The following is a 19,734-nucleotide window of genomic DNA, read 5'->3' as shown; positions in this document are numbered from 1 at the left end:
TGTTGATATCATAGTGAACACAACTCTTGATATAGTGACCATGTGGCCAGGGAGCGAGCCTACTGCGCCGTACCACAGATAACATAATATTACATAGCCGTACCACAGATAATATAATATTACGCCGTACTAAGCCAGTTTTTATTATCGACTAGCTGTTCCCGCGACTTCGTTCTCGTGGAATTTAATTTACTTTTTTCTAATATAAAAGATTTTTTCCAAAATAAAAATAGTCTAAATTACTCCTTATTACATTATCTACTTGCCAATAAAAGTCCCGTCAAAATCGGTCCACCCATTTCAGAGATTAGCCGGAACAGACAGACGGACAAAAATTTTATAAAATGACATTTTGGTGTATATACCTTATTTATATTCATATGCATGTAGTAAAAAACAATTATTTTAATATTACAAACAGACACTCCAATTTTATTTATATATATATATAATTTCTAATCAAATCAAATCTTTAGTCATGTCTGTCAAACAGACTCTTATCAAATCTACCTTCCGTTTGGAGTGCTCGATATAAGAAGAACTGAGAAGAGATTCAGCTCGAATTCTTTTCAAATAAGCTTGTTTATTATTACAAAAATAGATTAATCTTTAAATTCAATTTGGGAGAATGTGTGATCAGCATATGCTATTACATTTTTGTCATAAGGAAATAATTTAATCAGTAGCCGCAATAGAACAGATTATTTACCATCCGATGAGCCATATGCTTGTTTGCCACCTTTGTATAATAAAAACATAGTTAGACAGACATAGTTGCATAGAGTTTTACGAAAATAGTTATTCGCAAGCGAAGACGGGGGCGTGCCGCTAGTTTCTGATAGCTTGATAAGGAAATGTAATAACTATGTACAAACCCATTCATAACAAAAGTTTACCAACATCGCTAACTCTACAAAGTTTAACCTTAACCTAATGTTACGTAAAGTTCAAACAGTATTAACCGTATCTCGTAACAACTCAGATGACTATCGACTTGAGGTAATTTACTTGCGAGATATTTTTTTAAATTTACTGTTAGTTATTTATTAACGTTTTCGTAAAACGAAAATAATTATTCCAAACACACAATAGAAAACACTTTCTAAATATGAATAGAATAAAATTGCTCTATCAAATGATAAATATATAATAATAATAATAATTATTTTTAATTATATATTTATCATTTGACAGAGCATTGCTTAAAACAATTGGAATAATTATTTTTGTTTTACGAAAAGGTTAATAAAAAACTAATAGTAAATTTAAAAAAATTCTATTAAATTACCTCAAGTCATATTTAGAAAGTGTTCCTTTTACACCTTTTTATTGGGCTATAAAAAGTTATAATTACTTATTCATATTGTATAAAAAGACTATATTTTATTATTTTAACGACTTACTTAGTTATAGTAGTATTGAAAATTTTCAAAATATCAGAATGCATAGACAACTATTGACATAAATTTGTTCGCTAGCTCATTCAGTATTAATGTATTAATTGACCAATAAATGCTATTTAAATCATAAATATGAATAAATAATGAAATAAAGTGAAGCTTATTTTATGTAAAAACAGATTGGGTTCGTAGTTTTAGTATGTCGTTGCGCATGCGCCGATAATAATATTTATTATACAACCAACGCTGCACAAAAAAACTTTCGAAGGTCATTTATTGTTGTCGTTTGGTCACACTTCTATCTTTAATCATTTATCGACCTTTCCGCATTTCATCCACAAATAGAAATAAAACATACAAACATTTGATTTTTATTTTATTTTCATGTCTTTAGTATTTTACAGTCGACTTAGCCTAAGGAATTGGTAACCTTTTTTTACTCGTATCACAACGTACATTCATGTACTTATATACATGTATGACATGAAATTTTTATATAAATATAGAAAAAGTTATGTTGCTTGCGTCCCGGCCTTGAGATTTGGCGAGATTTGAAGGTTACTCTGATTGACGAAGAACACTCGGACGTAACTATTCTATTATAATCTAATGGCTGTAGTAGTTGCCTCCAAGGCTGTATTGGCTATAACCAAGGCTCAACGGCTGTTGTCCTACGACGACTGGGACCTTGACTGGGACGGGGACGGCCTTCTCAACGGGGACGGCGTAGGGCCTGTCGACCGCAACAGGGACGGGCCTGTCGACGGGAACGTTGATGGGGACAGCGACGGGCCTCTCGACCGCGTATGGGACAGTCTTGTAGACGGGGTATGGCTCTGGCACTGGCACCTTCACGGGGACAGCGACGGGCTTCTCAACTGGGACGGCGTAGGGCCTGTCGACTGGGACGGACACTGGGACAGCAACGGGCCTCTCGACGTGCACGGGGTATGGCACTGGTTTCTCAACTGGGTAAGGAGCGGGTACTTGCACTGGGACGGGCCTGTCGACTGGGACCTTGACGGGGACACCGATGTGTTTCACGACGGGGTAGGGCTGGGGAACTGGTACTTTAACTTCTACGGGGTATGGCACGTGTCTCTCCACGGGGTAGGGTTGTGGCACGGGGACCTTAACTGGGTAAGGGACGTGCTTCTCAACTGGGTAGGGTTGGGGTACTGGTACGTGTACGGGGTAAGGCCTGTCGACGGGTACGTGGACGGGGACTGGTACTTTCCTTTCAACTGGGTATGGGGCTGGTACATGGACGGGGACCTTGACGTATTCCCGGACGGTCACTGGCACGTGTTTGACGACCTCGTAGGGTTGGGGTACAGGGACCTTGACGGGGTAAGGTACGGGCCTCTCCACGGGGTAGGGTACGTGTCTCTCGACGGGGACGGCGACTGGGACTCCCTTAACGAGGGTGACTGTCCTGGTGACGTCGGTGCGTTCTCCAAGAGGGATTGAGCCGTAGCTGCTGGCACCGAGGTATCCGTTATCGATGACATTGTAAGCTCCGCCTACTGCTCCGGCGTTGCCAATGTATCCAAGGTCCAGACCGTTGATGCCGTATCCATAGCCAAGGTTGAGGAGACCACGTTTGTCCAACTTCTTCTCCAAAGGCTCAGCCTTCTGCTCTGACTTCTTTTCGCTGGCAGCAGCCACTGCTACCAGCAGGAAAACTAAGCAGAACTGTAAAGAAGAAAAACATTGTTAAGATTCACTGCAAAAAAGGTACCAATGGATAAGATGAAGAAAGTTCTAACTGTTAAAAATAGTAGAAATTTTAAGGTATTTTAGCCTTAACTTCATTGTCTTGTTGCAAATTTAAATGACGAAGATAGCGCTGTTGGCTGTACATAGTTCAAACTAATCATTAACCACTTTTTCTCTATCCCTGTTTAACATATTGCTCGAATATAGGCCATTTCCCACTCCATTTCTCACTCATCTTGTGATTAAAAAAACAGATCTTAGCAACAATTAACAACCTATACGCATACCTACTAATTTAAAATGAAGACATTAAACCCAAGGCACTTGTTTGAAGACACTAATAACCCAATAACTGTGCCAGTTTGCACATACAGATAATAATCAGTTCGATTCCCAAGGCGTTACTGTTCAGTAAACAGACGATTGCACATGCAAAATGGTGTAGGTTGTTTACGCAAGCGTACATAGCGCAACCCCCGTAGGAAAACTTTGCACCATAGTGCTTATTGAAGTATTTCATAGTATTTCATATGCGTATGCTCCATTGCTGTTTACCATATAATGCAATTCGCATACTGTCTTAATATTGAGAAAATATTTCACGGTCAATACTGTTTACTTTATTAATTGTTAATTATCTTTATTATACAACGAAATGCCTCCTGCCGCGTCTATTTGTGTATTTGAGATTACCTCAAAAAGTATTAAACAGATTTACATGCGGCTTTCATTCGTCAACAGATTGATTTCCAAGGAATGTTTAGGTGTATATATTTAAGAAGGCTTTATGTAAATTGATTGAAATATCCATATGAAGCCGGAGCATGTATGTAGTTTCATATATTTAATATAGCAATTTATTGTTCTTGTTTATTATTATCGAGTCTTAGCTAATTTAAATATGTATCTTTTATTGGTTAGGCTCTTCATATAGTTTGCGGCGAGGATTGATAACGGTTTTTGTGAACCAAAATTGTAAATTAAAATTATATTAGATCTAGTTCAGGCAATAGTTACATCACTAAAATATTATGTCAGATTATTTCGAAATGTCCGATAGAAACATTATTGATGTGCCAAAAGTAACAGTTAAACAATAACATTGCAGTACGTTAAAAAGAACATAAATATGGACCAATTGAATATTTTATTCATTGAAATTTAGTCAATAGAACGTTTAAATTTGAATATTAAAATTTAATTCGTATTTTAAATTTAATATTTATCATTTAATGTCACGGATATGTTATTTTAGAATTAGATAATGTTTCAAAAACTAGATGAGCAGGATTCACAAGGTTATATTTAAATTTATTGTTAACGGTTTTATTTTTTTGATCAGAAATCAGTGAGTTAATATTAAATATGCTAAAAGAGTATTTTTATAATGTTAATAAATTCTATTATGTAATTTTTAGATGAAACCGAAAAGCTTTGAGATTTTTGTCCTGCATATTTTGAACGACAAAGTCTGAAGGCAAAATTACATGTCTAACCGTAGCCTATACGAGTAGATATTAAAAAAAAAATTTCAACAGTAAAATATTTCAGTGCATTTTTAAACAATTTGAAACTTTTCTTTTTAACCAAATGACAAAGAAAAAGTTTATTCCGTTCGTTTTTAACTGATCTTTGATTTTCAATAGTACTTTCATTGTCATATCAGTAAAGTACCTATATCAAGTTCAAGTACCTTTGAGATAATTTATAAACTCATTTGTTTTTATATTCGATCATAAAGTACCTTATACTCGTATATCGAATAATCGAACGCGTATTGGTAAGTAATCGGATGATTAAATAACACCTGACTCATCACTACAACAAGATTTGATATGTAACAAATAAGATATTTATGTCACGGATCGAGGTACACGTTAACTCGGCCACAAATCCTGGACATCAGTGAAAATCTCATTGTTATTCTTAAAGCAAACGAGATAATAAAATTGTGACATCATAATAAACTTTCTGTGGACCGTCATAAAAACCCTATCATAATGTTTGTAGTTACATATATACATATATCTTATGGCTTTTACCGTACACGTATTATCATTGACTTAACATAGTATCAACATAGTATTTTTTATGTTTATGTTAGATAAAAATTACGTTTTATTATACTGCAACACGCGAACAGTTTGAAATGAATCAATAAATAAATATTTATATTTTATAATTAGTAACAAAATTAACAATTCAAATTTGATTATATTATAAGTAGGTATTTATTAAAAACCAAGTGCTGAAATTCCATTTTATTGTTTGACAGAAACTATGCTAATCAGTACGTATAGTGAACGAGGCCAGGGCAGAGATCGGGTTGCCTCGTGGGATACTGTTACTTCTTACGCCGATATTTCGTAACTTGAACAGTTGCTTACCTAACGGCAACCGATATTTATGAATCGAATGATTTTTTGCTGCTATCGAATTAGCAATTAACGATTTACGAGTTGTAAACATGATACAGAATAACATCTTTATTTTGTAAGTAAATATCATTTAATTTTAAGTACAGTTTAACAATAATAATCTGAATCTCAATAAGGTTACTAAATGTAATTTTAATTTAGTAGATTGTTTAGTATTTATTGCAAAGGATAATGAAAACTTAAAAAAGTCACAAAATGAACTTTAATTATAATGACTATAGGGTATGAAATTATATTATCACTTTTAAGCATCAAAACGGTTCTATATATTTTAAGGAAATACTAGAAAAATACTATCTATTTCTGTTGCACTACTGACATTTCATTGTACATAGTCCAATGAATCTAATCTGAATAAATAGGATCTATATATAGACAATTTTCGATTAGTCATAGCAAAATGTCTGGTAAATAAATGCAGGTGCCACTTGTATTAAATAAGTCCATGGATAAACTAATTAACAACTATCAACTATTGCAAATCCTTTCTGCATCAAATAATAGGTTATATCGACTAGTGATGTGACATTTAATGGAACATGTTATCAATTCGGTATCTCGTTTAAGTCTAACGATATTTAAAGTATTTCTACATTCTATGATTGCAACATAATGATATTTATCATATATGTTAACATATAATTTTCTGTCACAATGATTTTTAAGTAATTTGTTCTTGCGTTGACGATGGGGGAAATGACTTCATTTTGTTTACGACACCCATTTGCATAGTATTCCAATCACATTAATTTACCCTAGATACTTAAGCAATAACCGCCTCGCAATAAAATACATCAGGAAGAGTATTGCCTGTTTCTAAATTGAGAAAATCTGTATAAATGTCTACAGAAATTAATCGCGGTTTAAGTAAAAGCTTACTTATTGTCAAAACATCATTATGTAGTGTAACATCGTTAACTTTACATATAACAACTTTATATTTTACGTTAGATATGTTTCTCTAAAATTGGAATTTCTAATATCTGATATTTTATTACATAATTTAAGTATGAGTCATTTTCTTAAAAAAACATAATTTTTAATATAACATTGATAACTTTAAGTAGCAAAATAGATGTTCTAAATTAAGTCTACACTGACTTAATTTAGAACATTTAGATCTAACGATTTTCTATTTTTATCTCAAGTATTGTTTCTCTAAATTTGGAGTTTCGAATGACTAATATTTTCTTATGTATATTTGAAAATGTATCATGAAATTGTCATAGTAGTAATTAATAATGAGTTTAGGTTAAGTAAATATTAAGCAGCGGTACAAAATACATTCATTCTCACGTTCTTATCATTTCCAATTCAAATTATGGAAAACATTCCCATGAATGCAGTAAAGAATGTTCTCAAAGAGTCTTGAATGTCTCCAACTAAAGGTAGGTGTAAAACTATGTAGCCACCGTCAATGATACAACATCCTGATTTAGGTATTACGTATTAAGTCAAGTTTTAATAAAATCTACTCGTTTTTCTATGCAAAGTCTGGGTTGAGCGTACAGGTTTTAATCATAGCCCTTTTAAGGTGAGCCAGCCAATACCAGGACATTTTACGCAATTATTTGTCCTCGTTTCTTTGTATTAATAAATCATTTTGCTATTTCCTCAATCAGAGGGCAAGTAATGATTGATAAATATAGTGAAAACTGTTATATCGACGATGAATTACATATTTTAATGAAAACCGAATCATGGCCATTTTGTGATATTGGTAGACGTTTTAACTTTGTTTTTTCTGTTGATTATTTTATAATTTTATTTATCTGCCATCTAATGTTTACGAATGAAAGAAACGTAACATTACGGGAATATAACAGGTTTTTCTACAAAACTATTGATATCATAACAATGGGTATGATATTCAAAATAAAAGCCATATCTAGTCTTTATCGGTTTTTAAAGAAATAATGATAAGTTTACTTATATTTTCGCATCTTTAAGGTATGTAGGCTAAGTGGATTAGCGGAATTTATTAAAGAAAATGTCGTGTGTAACATATAAATATTCATTTAAAGTGTTCATTTTTAATAAATAAGATGTAGATATTATGGAATACAGTAATGCTATTTTTCGCATTGTCCAACGAACTTTACTATTTTAGTGATGTAATGCAACATTAAAAACATATTTCTATAACAACCTGTTCTGAAAATATAACACTTACTGAAGCGTAACTAGCGAAAATAAATCATTCATGAATATAATAACTGATGCGCTTCGTTTGTTTGTGTTTTTATTGTCTATACAATTATATAACAATACTGTGGAATCTCTATCGAAACCCGTTTGATGAGGATTGTATTGGAAAATGTTTAACGTTTTAGTTCCTGTACACTCTTCCTAGTTCTAGACTAGTTGGTAAACTAGTCTGTCTAGATTTAACAGTGAAAATAGGCATTGTGATGCAATAGGTGATGAGTCAAAACTTTTGTTTTATCTTTTGTAGGAGATGCTTCTAAGACTAATATTATATTGAATATCATATAATATTCATTATTATCATGATTTACTTTATAATTATTAATGTTAACAGGTAATAATAATTTGAAATATAACATCAATACCGTGACTGACGCACTTTTTTATATACCGATATTGTTTTTTTATTTTTTATAGAAAAATATTGTTTTATCTTTTTTTTATGTACTTTTCTTTCGATACATAGAAAACATTATTTCTTCCTAAAAACCGTTCCCTAATTAAATTTACCAGTATTTTTTATACTATGATGTTGACAAACAAGCATATGGCCCATCTGATAGTAAACGGTTACTGTAGCCTATGGACGTCTGAAACACCAGGGGTGTCACGTGCGCGTTGCCGACCCTTAAGAAACCTTAATATACCCTTCTTGAAAAACCTCAAGCTGTAGTCTAATAATAATATAGTTCTTTCGCTCGAAATACAATTAGTTATTGGAATAACAGGATAGAAAAGCAACTTCTAATAAAATAATATAATTAATTTGATTCGTTTATGCATGATTGAACTATTAGATATATATATAGAACATGACTGAACTGTTAGATATATATTAGAACGGAACAATAAGTTTTTTACATTTTTATATTTTACTTTACTTTATGTATATATTTTTTAAATTAACTATTTGATATTTTATATAATTGAAACGTAACTTCAGAATACTGTTAATGCTTTATAGTTATTATTTTGCATTAACATATAGAATCAATAACTTGTAAATTGAATGAAAATTATGCATTGAATTCTATAGCAGATGATGAAGCTAGTCAATATTATTTCAATAAACTGCACTATTTTTTATTCGAGTAAAAAACCGATAATATTTATAACAAAGGAAGAGTTGACTTCAAAAAAGTGTGTCACATCCCGCCGTGAAAAACACAATCGATACCGATTGATTCACAATCGATAATAATTGTAACACTATCGCAACACTAGCCATCGGCACGGGACACACTGGGAGTTCCGAAACACTTTTTTGAAGTCATCACTTGCACTGCACTACACAACACTTTGTCACTAGAGACGCCACTCACCGTTTTCATTATGCCTCTTGAACGGTGGTTGATGTCGGGAATCGGACTGGATGCCATTCGAATAGTGTCGTGTGTTTTTATAGGTGGATATTTGGTAGCACTTTCGCCAGTGCCCCCCTAGTACTTGGAATATGCGTCTCGTTTGATTCTGTGCGAAGTCCTTCGTATTTGGCCGGCCGTTGGCGGGAGACACACGCGCCGCGCGTTCCAAACTTGAATTTTTTTTTATTCATAATCGCATATTGTGTTTTTAATTTTCTAAACAGCCAGTTATATCGTTTTTAATTGAATTAAAAAAAATAATACTTTGTTATACAAAATTATAAAAGGATCAATATTTTAAATTTGTAAACGAGTACATTTAACAAGATTAGGAAATGTCATAATTTGAAATTATTGTTTTAATTACAGTGTTATTATTACTCTGTGGTACTTGATAGCCATGAGATAATTTCTTGCTTGTAGTGAAAAACAGCATACCAATAAACCACTATAATGTATGTAATATCACAATATTACAAGTCTGTAATTACTTAGTATTAACCTCAAATGCAACGTAAAGTAATATATATTGAGTACTAAATAAGTGAAGAGTACTTCATACTTATTGAAGACATCATCAGTACAAGTTTCATTTTTTCGAGCTGAATTTAAAACAATAAGAATTAATAGAAATGGACCGCCTCAGTGGTCTAGCGGTTTAGCACACCGCCTTACTTCCGATGTTCGCGGGTTCGATTCCTCACACGGTGCAAACATTTGTATTCATGAGTATGATTGTTTATATTCGTCTGGTTGTTTTCTATATATAGATTATGTATGTATTTACAAAAAAATCTAAGTGTTTATATCCGTTGTTTAGTAACAATAACCCATAACTCAAGTTCTGCTTATCGGCCTAGATGGCGATGTGTTAATTGTCGTTATTTATAATTAAAGAAAAATGTTAATAATATCAAATTAATAATGTAACATCAGATTTCTAAGAGTCTAGTTAGTGTTGTTGATATGTAACGTTAAATACAGTATTGTTCAAACAGTTGATGTGATTCCCACGTCTGATATCACAAAATTAAAAAAAAACTAAAATTTTAAAACATTACATATCCAAACCCAAAAGAGTCGAACTTCTTAGCATTCCGTGAATTCGTGGTGCGGGTGCCGGGTCCATCGTGTAGCAGAGAGGGATACTCCGAGCTGTTCTCGGATCTTAATTTAAAAAAACCGCCTAAATTTTAAAACATTACATCTCTAAATTCAAAAGAGAGGAACTTCTTAGCATTCCGTGTATTCTCCATGCGGGTGCAGGGTCGATCATGTAGCAGAAACTTCAATGTTCTCGGGTTCCTTAGTTCTATATTGCAAAAGATTTTTTGAATACTTAAAAAAAATATTTCCGAAGTTGCGATAAGTATGTGTTACCAGTTAAATAAATTCTTTGAATCACATAAATCGCTACGTTAATCAAAATATTTAATGTTAATGCTCATATTAAGTAAATAAATAAATATTAACATATCATTTTTTATTAGATAAATTATATTTTCAGTGGCAATTGTATTTGTATAATATCCACATAATTAGTCTAAGAAAAACATATTTTTTTTAACGTTGGACAATTTACACAACGCCATCTAGTTAAGCAGAGCTTGTGTTATGGGTACTAGACGACTGATATAAATACTTAGACATTTTTTTGTAAATATATACATAGAAAACACACAGACCAATATAAACAATTATACTCATGAATACAAATGTTTGCATCGAACCCGCGACCATAGGAAGTAAAGCGATGTGTTAAACCGCTAGACCACCAAGGCTATTAAATACATTATTATAATATTAATATTTAATAGTAACACTACGTTTCTTCAAATTATATAACTATTTTCCTACCTCTTCAATCGTATCCTCAGACAATTTTCTTTAATAAATAAATAACTTATTTTCTTAATATATTTTCTTAAGAACATCAGTTTTGAATAAGAAATATGACTATTCAAAAAAATATCAAGCATTATTAAGTTTACTTGAATATAGATTATTTCTGTTTCTTCATTATTATTACTAGACATATAATATTAAAAACAAGAAGACGAGGTTTAAAAAGTGGAGGATGATAGGATGAGCATGAGGTCAGGTCAGGTAGCCCACGATTTCCACTAATTCCCAACAATGGGATAAGCAGGTCATTGCATCGAGGAAATGCCTCTTCCGCCCTAATGATACGTTCTGGTTAACTTTTTACGAGATTAATTCTGTACCCACGCGGAAACTGGCTGTTAATAGTTTTATTAACGATTTATTGTAAAAAAAACTCGCTCAGTGCACATTTAACATTAAGTCAAGGTTCTTTGTTGTATTATTCGTTTTGGACTGCAACAATATTGTAATACTTGACAAATTTATTTACGGTCACTGTGGTTTAGCGGTTTAGTACCGTCCTACTTCCGATGCTCGCAGGTTCGATTCCTAGTACAGTACAAACTTTGGTTATCATGAGTATGATTTTTGTGATCCATCTGGATGTTTTATATATGTATTATAAATGTATTTATAAACAAATATCTATGTATTTATATAAGTTGTCTAGTAGCCAAAACACAAGCTTTGCTTAGCTTTGCACTAGATGGCGCTGTGTGAATTGTTCTGAGATATTATTATTACTATAGTACACAACTAATTTTAGGATATTCTAACTTCTCCAATATTTACTACCATTCATTGAAGTCCATTTAATTATTTAATGGACTTATATAATCTTGTTTAAATTCGCTACCGATAGCATGTGTGAGACCACAAATAACGATACAAACAATCATACTCATGAATACAAATATTTGCACATGCGAGGATTCGAACCCGCGACCATTGAAACTGCTAAACCACTATACCACCGAGGCCGTCCTCGTGTATTATTTAGAGATTTGGTACCGGAGGGATGATGTGATATAATTGTAATTAAATGCGTAAATTTACAAACTTCTATTTATATTTATACAACACTACACGTGAAATATAAAAAAATCTCGATTTCCGCTAACGCATAACAATATCCTTCAATCGGTTGTATAATAACAATCTATTATTAACAATATTCGAAAGGCTTTATATAAATATATAAATATAAATGCGTAGAAACTGTACATGTTAAATAACAACCAATAATAGTAACAACAGATACTAAACAATATATATTCTTTAATGGACAAACTTAACACCTCGGTTTTCTCCCAGTCAACCATTGATATATAACAAATTCAAATATATATAATTCACTTTAATATGATTAAATATAAGTACATATGACTTATAAACTATAATACATAATATGAATAAATAATTATACATATATAAATATTACAACAGCCAAACCAGATACTGGACGGATCGGGTGAGGAATTCTATTCGGACATGTAACGGATATATAACAATCTAAATATATATAATTCATAGGTGACTGACATAGTGATCTATCAACAGCCAAACCACTGGACGGATCCGCTAAGAAGAAAGGATTTTGATTAATTCTACACCTAAAGGGATAACTTAACGCGAGCGAAGCCGCGAGCAAAAGCTAGTTAAAATTAAATTTCTAATATATGATTCCTTCCAGCATTTCGACAGTTGGTTATTTTTTTAAATCTTACTAATAATATTAGTAAGATTTTAAAAAGATTTTAAAACCGAAAGTTTGCTGGTTTGGATGGGTGTTTGTTACTCCTTCACGCAAAATTCTAAAGATCTTAAAAACCACATATTAAGCAATAAATTATAAAAATAAAAAAAAATACAAACTACCGAATAGATTTTAATGTAACTTGCAATGATCTAAGGGGGAAAGACAATTATTATTATTATTATTGGGGCCTAATGTCGCCATTGCTACCAATGTACCATGTTAGATCGACCTCCACGCGGTTCCCCCCGGGCACCATAGTGGTTAATTCCTGGTTATTTAATCACGATGGCCAAACTGACCTGACCTCATGCTCATCTTATCATTGCCAGCGTAAACCGTCAGCGTACGCTGTGCACAATTCCATTATCATCAAAATATATATATATATAGCATATACATGTGATTATCATATAGGTTTTAAATTTCACGCGAAATGATCCTGAATAATTCACACACACCTTAATTTCGCCATCAGCTTTCAAAATAAGGATATCTTGTGTTGTGGTACTAGACAACTGATATAAATACATAATCACATTTTTTTTAAATACATACATAATATACATAGGAAACAGCCATACCAATACAAACAATCGTACTCCTGTATACAAATATTTGTACTGTTCTAGGAATCGAACCCGCAACCATCTGAAGTAAGGCGGTGTGCTAAACCTAGAGCATCATTGATTTAATCATCGAAATTATTATATTATTATATGATAGATAGGAATCATATAATAATTTGGATGATATATTTGTATTACATAAAACAGTTTTTTTATAACTAGTATGTAATACAGCAAATATTGGTTGCAAAGATATAACACATAACCTCTTTTATACCACCATGGTGGCAAACAAGCATACGGCCCATACTGTGGGCCGGCAACGCTGTAAAAAAAAAAATTGCGAGAAACAAGATATAGCATATGCCACTCTGGATTTATATACTTTCAAATAATTCGCTGTTTTCAAACACGAACGTTCAAATTGGTGCAGCGACATCAAAAACATTTTTCTCTCTTTCTCTTCATATTATTAGTATACATTACATATAACAAATTATATAATTTACGTACATATTTACAATTGTACAGATAACGCCACAGCAAAAGCTATGTCAACGTAATTCGAAAGGCAATGATCGAGATAATTGATCCTGATTCGCGACCGGTTATTAACCTTGAACTCGGCTCTGCTTGCCCTAAAATGAGTGCACTGATCGGATAGCACTAAAAAAGTCATATCCGTCAGGCAGGAGTTGGCCTTCAGCTGGTCCATAAGTACTTTCGGTTTGGAGTGCCATCTGCACTCATTCGATGAAGCTGTAAAGGCCAGCTGCAGCCAACATTGAAATGGATAAAAAAAAACAAAAACAAAACCAAATTGATCATTGGTGTAGTCTTTTTATTTACTTTTTTATCTCTCTATTGCACTAAAAGTTTTCAGTCGGAAGTTTGCCTTAAGCCACTCCATAAGTCCTACCGCGGGTTTGGAGTGGCATCTACACTCGCCCATTATCGTCTGGTGAAGCTGTAAAGGCCAGCTGCAGCCAACATTGAAATGGATAAAAAAAAACAAAAACAAAACCAGATTGATCATTGGTGTAGTCTCCTTATTTATTTTTTTATCTCTCTATTGCACTAAAAGTTTTCAGGCGGAAGTTTGCCTTAACCCACTCCATAAGTCCTACCGCGGGTTTAGAGTGCCATCTACACTCGCCCATTATCGTCTGGTGAAGCTGTAAAGGCCAGCTGCAACCAACATTAAAATGGATAAAAAAAAAAGAAACGAAACCAGATTGATCATTGGTGTAGTCTTTTTATTTATTTTTTTATCTCTCTATTGCGCTAAAATTTTTCAGGCGGAAGTTGGCCTTAAGCCACTCCATAAGTCCTACCGCGGATTTAGAGTGCCATCTACACTCGCCCATTATCGTCTGGTGAAGCTGTAAAGGCCAGCTGCAACCAACATTAAAATGGATAAAAAAAAACGAAACGAAACCAGATTGATCATTGGTGTAGTCTTTTTATTTATTTTTTTATCTCTCTATTGCGCTAAAATTTTTCAGGCGGAAGTTGGCCTTAAGCCACTCCATAAGTCCTACCGCGGGTTTGGAGTGCCATCTGCACTCGCCCATTATCGTCCGCAGCTGTAAAGGCAAGCTGCGGCCAACAGAATTAGAGTAGTCTGAAAAAAAAACTGAAGTAAATTACTAAGAACATAAATTAGAGTAATAACAAAAGGTCGCAAACTCTTCTTCCAGACAATTTTTTGGTAGAGGAGAGAAGATAGAGAGTGGTGAGTGGCGCATGAATGAACTAGAGAAATATAATAGTGTAAATATAAATAACTAGGTGTACCCACGATTTCGTCCGCGTGGAATTTAACCTTATTTTTCTAAAATAAAAGTAGCCTAAGTTACTTCTTATTCCAAAAAAAAGTCCCATCAAAATCGGTACAGCCATTTCATAGATTAGCCGGAACAAACAGACAGACAAAAATTGTAAAAAATGTTATTTTTATATATACCGTATTTATATTCATATGCATGTAGTAAAAAAGGGGTTTTTTACAATATTACAAACAGGCACTCCAATTTTATTTATATGTATAGACTATCTGTATACGCAACTTCTTCCGCTTGGAATTTAACTTTATTTTTCTAAAATAAAAGTAGCCTAAATTACTCCTTATTACATCAGCTACCCGCCAATAAAAGTCCCGTCAAAATCGGTCCAGCTATTTCAGATTCGCCGGAATTAGCGCCAGATTAGCCGAAACAGACAGACAGACAGACAAAAATTATAAAAAAGGTTATTTTGGTGTATGTACCGTATTTATATTCATATGCATGTCGTAAAAAACGGTTATTTCAATATTACAAACAGACAATCCAATTTTATTTATATGTATAGATGTATATATGACAGTTCTGCAATTGTGTTATTATACACAAATTCCCAGTAAATAGCATCAAGTATAAATGTACCTTGTCACAAATAATTCAATACAAAATAATTCTCCCATTATATGACTAACTACCTGTTCCCGCGACTTCGTCTGCATGGAATTTTACTTTATTTTTATAAAATAATAGAATTTTCTAAAATAAAAGCTTCCTAAGGTACTCCTTATTATATCAGCTACCTGCTGAAAAAAGTCCCGTCTAAATCGGTCCAGCCATTTCAGAGATTAGCCGGAACAAACAGACCGACAAACAGACAAAAATTATAAAAAATATTATTTTGCAATATATACCTTATATATATTCATATGCATGTAGTACAAAACGGTTATTTCAATATAACAAACAGACACTCCAATTTTATTTATATGTCTAGTAACGTTCACAATCTGTATATCTGACTTGTTATAATTAAGACAAATAAAGCTAATTATGTTGGCAACTAGATCGAACAAGGTCTTAAGCCAGTAGCCGGCAATTTGACTTTGTTATTGACCACAATCTTATAAATAACCGACATTAGAATAGTAATCGACGCACAAGAACCTTCGGAGGTTTGAACTGTTTTAAATGAAACACGAAATGATATGCGCTATCAGCAATCATTCATAAAAAATAGCCTAAAGTCATACTTTATATATAACACTTTATATATGCTTCTCAATATATTTATGAAAATATCATCTATACCAGGAAAAGTATAGACATTTTCAAAAGAGTTAGTGATTGCACTAATAAAAGCTTACGTAACAATAACAAACTGATTTTACCTAAATGTCGTTTGGCTAATGTTAGTAATTCTTTTTATGGAAATTGCGTAAGGTTTTACAATAAAAAACCAGAGTCTGTTTGTTCCGGCTAATCTCTGAATTGGCTGTACCGATTTTGATGGAACTTTTCTTGACAGGTAGTTGATGTAATAAGGAGTAACTTAGGCTACTTTTATTTTAGAAGAATAAAGTTAAATTCCACGCGGACGAAGTCGCATGTACATCTAGTAATACATATAAAAATTATTTTCTTTAATTTATAATATCTTAAAAAATATTTATTTATAAAAACTATTTAAATTATAGTTTACTTAAATAACGAGATTCTACCTTGAATCACACTCATTTATTTACGAAAATGTCAGATCCGATACTATCGCCTTACATCTAATTCAGAACAGTAGACAAATGCTATTCGATCCTTGACAAAAATTGAATGGCACAATATAGTTATTAACACACATCACTACAAACTCAAATATAATTACATTTAATAAAAAAGTGGTCAAGTGTGAATAGGTCCTATATAAGAAAGGTTCCGTGCCATTGTGTATTACGAGCATTCATAACAAAACATAGTAGCGTTTCTTTTGTTCGTCAATTACAAATATTCCTGAGTGAAAGAGCTATGTATATATAAAAGAAGTAGAAAATAATTATACATCAATCTACCATCAAATTATTTACATCCATTAATTGATTTCGATTGTGACGTTTTTAAGTATGTGTATAATTGTCCTTTAAATAATTACTCAGAGTTAATAGAGAAATTTCTTAAGGTTAAACTATAAGACACTAAAACAATCAGGGTTCCCATTCAACAGCACTATGAAGTTTTATAAAATTAGAAATCTCGTTTTTGAAGAAAATATAGAGTACTAATTTAAGCTTGCTATAACTTATAGTTTTTTTCCACTAAAAAATTACACCATTCTACACCAAATGTATATTTTACATTAACTTGTACAGATATATACAATATTCTTCAGTATTACATAACTACTGTATATATATATAGGAAATACATACAAAAAGCTGTGACGGTGCGGGTATTGTTAAAAAATATCTTATACAATATTTTTCAGTACCTACTAAGCTAACTACTAAGGAAATACATATAAAAATCCGTCTAATTACGAGTACATACAAATGAACGTACAAAAAAATCATATTTATTTAAATCTCGGTACGGAACCCCAAGTACAAATATTATAAAGAGAACGTTGTTTTTTTTTATAACAACACATATACCGTTAACAATGACATTTGTGCGTAATCACAGCATTATTACGTGCAACACAAGGTCACTGCGCGCGCAGGCCCACTTGAACTTGGAGTAAAGCTTATATAAACCTTTCTAATCTTATATCTGATAAGTAGAAACATACCGTCTGTTAATCATTTTCAATGATAGATATGTGTAATGAACAATCAATTTTAATTGTATTTGGATCAAGTTTTGTTTGAAGGATATCTAAGTAGTTTAATGGGTTTTAAGACGCTGCTTACTGATTTCTATGGTTGTAGAGAACTCTCTTTGGTTTCAATTTCACCACATATACATTTTTATACTCTCATCATCATCATCATCTGCTTCTTCCTTATCCCATTTATTTATAGTCGGCGTAATATGTTTTTCTCTTCCATTCATCCCTGTTCGCAGTCACCGCGTTATTTACTTCCTATCTTACCATATCATCTTTTACACAGTCCATCCATCTCTTTTTCGGCCTTCCTCTGCCCTTATAACCATCCACATTCATATGTAACACCTTTCTTAAAATATTATCCTCATTCCTACGCATTACATGTCCATACCATTACATTTTTATGCTCTATTTGTGCTTTATAGTTTAAATATATAAAGTAAATAAATAAATCGACTTACTATAACCTATATATATATATTACAAACGGAATATTTACCATAACAATTATAATCATAAATATCTGGAGCCTATAAATAACATTGTCATGGTAATACAAACAAATATTTTCTAACAGTTACAATTTTTTTTTCAAGTTTACCTGTTACATAGTGAATTTAAATTTTTAACTTTGCACAATAATGTCATAAAAACCTTGATTTTTATTGCAATTTTATTTAAATTAATGAATCTATGGCAGTATTATTTTTACATTATTTTTCTTTTCATTCATTATGCGATGTATTTTGATCATGTGGGAGGAATATTTGACACAGATTATCTAAAAACAGATAAGCTGCTTACTCCTACACTATAAAATAATTAATAAATTAAAAAACTATATACCTAATGCTACAAATGTAACAGCACTATTATATAATTATATTTAGGTCGTTGGAGTTTTATCCTTACTAATTAAAATACTTACTTACTAAATACTTATTCAAAATTCAAATTCAAAATTCAAAATATCTTTATTCATGTAGGTCTATTACAAACTCTTATGATATGTCAAATCTACCGTCAGTTCGGAATGATTTCGATATGAGAAGAACTGACAAGAAACTCAGCTCGTATTTTTTTTAATGTTGTACATATTTATAATAATACTATTTCATTTAAATTCAAATTTGGGAGACCACCAGCATATGCTATATAAAAAAAATCTAATCAGTGTTCGCAACCTGAACAGACCAGTCCCCACAAGCAGCACCCGTTCACTTCATTCATATAATAATAATATAATAAAAAACTTGATTAATAAATTATGATGGTAAAAAAATAATAATAATAATGAAGACATTTATTCACACTGCAAAGGTAACTGTCTGTCGCGCTTTCACACCAAAACTACTGTACCGGTATAAACGAAATCGGTACACAGATATTCTAGGAGAGAAAGGACATAGGCTACTAAAAGGGTTGAAAGGGGTAATGAAAGTTTGTATGTAAGTATGTAGAGTTTTAACATAGAGACTTGAGCTTATTTTTTGGGCTGTTGAATAAATATGACATTTAAAGTTAATAAAAATTTTACCCTTAAAGGGTAAATAAAATAGGGGATGAAATTTTGTATTGAAATTCATCTTTTTTGAATTTTGAACATTGAAACTTTTTCATTGCCTCTCATTGGGTTCGATTATAAAATATTGTATGTTATCTAAGGTCACTGTTATACGTGAATGAAGTCGTGAGCATGGCTAGTATTTATATAAATTATGTCGTCATCACTATATACAAATATACAATAATAATAAAATAAGACCTAAGAATTAATAAAGAGTCATTCCCTCTTTA

General features: G+C 32.1%; 1 protein-coding gene across 1 annotated transcript; it reads right to left on the bottom strand.

The window, feature by feature from the left end:
- Positions 1 to 1,763: 1,763 nt before the first annotated feature.
- On the bottom strand, positions 1,764 to 9,144 carry LOC131850494 (uncharacterized). The gene is made up of 2 exons (XM_059200728.1): positions 9,088 to 9,144; positions 1,764 to 3,095 (listed from the first exon to the last, which is right to left on the bottom strand). Exons 1-2 carry the CDS (start codon positions 9,142 to 9,144, stop codon positions 2,007 to 2,009), a joined length of 1,146 nt encoding a protein of 381 aa, XP_059056711.1. The 3' UTR covers positions 1,764 to 2,006.
- Between the last annotated feature and the right edge of the window lie 10,590 nt (positions 9,145 to 19,734).

Source organism: Achroia grisella, unplaced genomic scaffold (genome assembly GCF_030625045.1).
Source record: "Achroia grisella isolate CSIRO2021 unplaced genomic scaffold, CSIRO_AGI_Agris_v1 utg770, whole genome shotgun sequence".
NCBI lineage: Eukaryota > Metazoa > Arthropoda > Insecta > Lepidoptera > Pyralidae > Achroia > Achroia grisella.
The sequence above is the reverse complement of the archived record's forward strand: the minus strand, read 5'-3'. Positions and strand labels throughout refer to the sequence as shown.

Bases quoted from the DNA above. Each gene is read 5' to 3' on its own strand.
- LOC131850494 (XM_059200728.1), bottom strand. From the start codon at position 9,144: ATGGCATCCAGTCCGATTCCCGACATCAACCACCGTTCAAGAGGCATA. The intron at 3,096-9,087 runs GTGAGTGGCGTC...TCTTCTTTACAG, and splicing joins CAAGAGGCATAATGAAAACG to TTCTGCTTAGTTTTCCTGCT.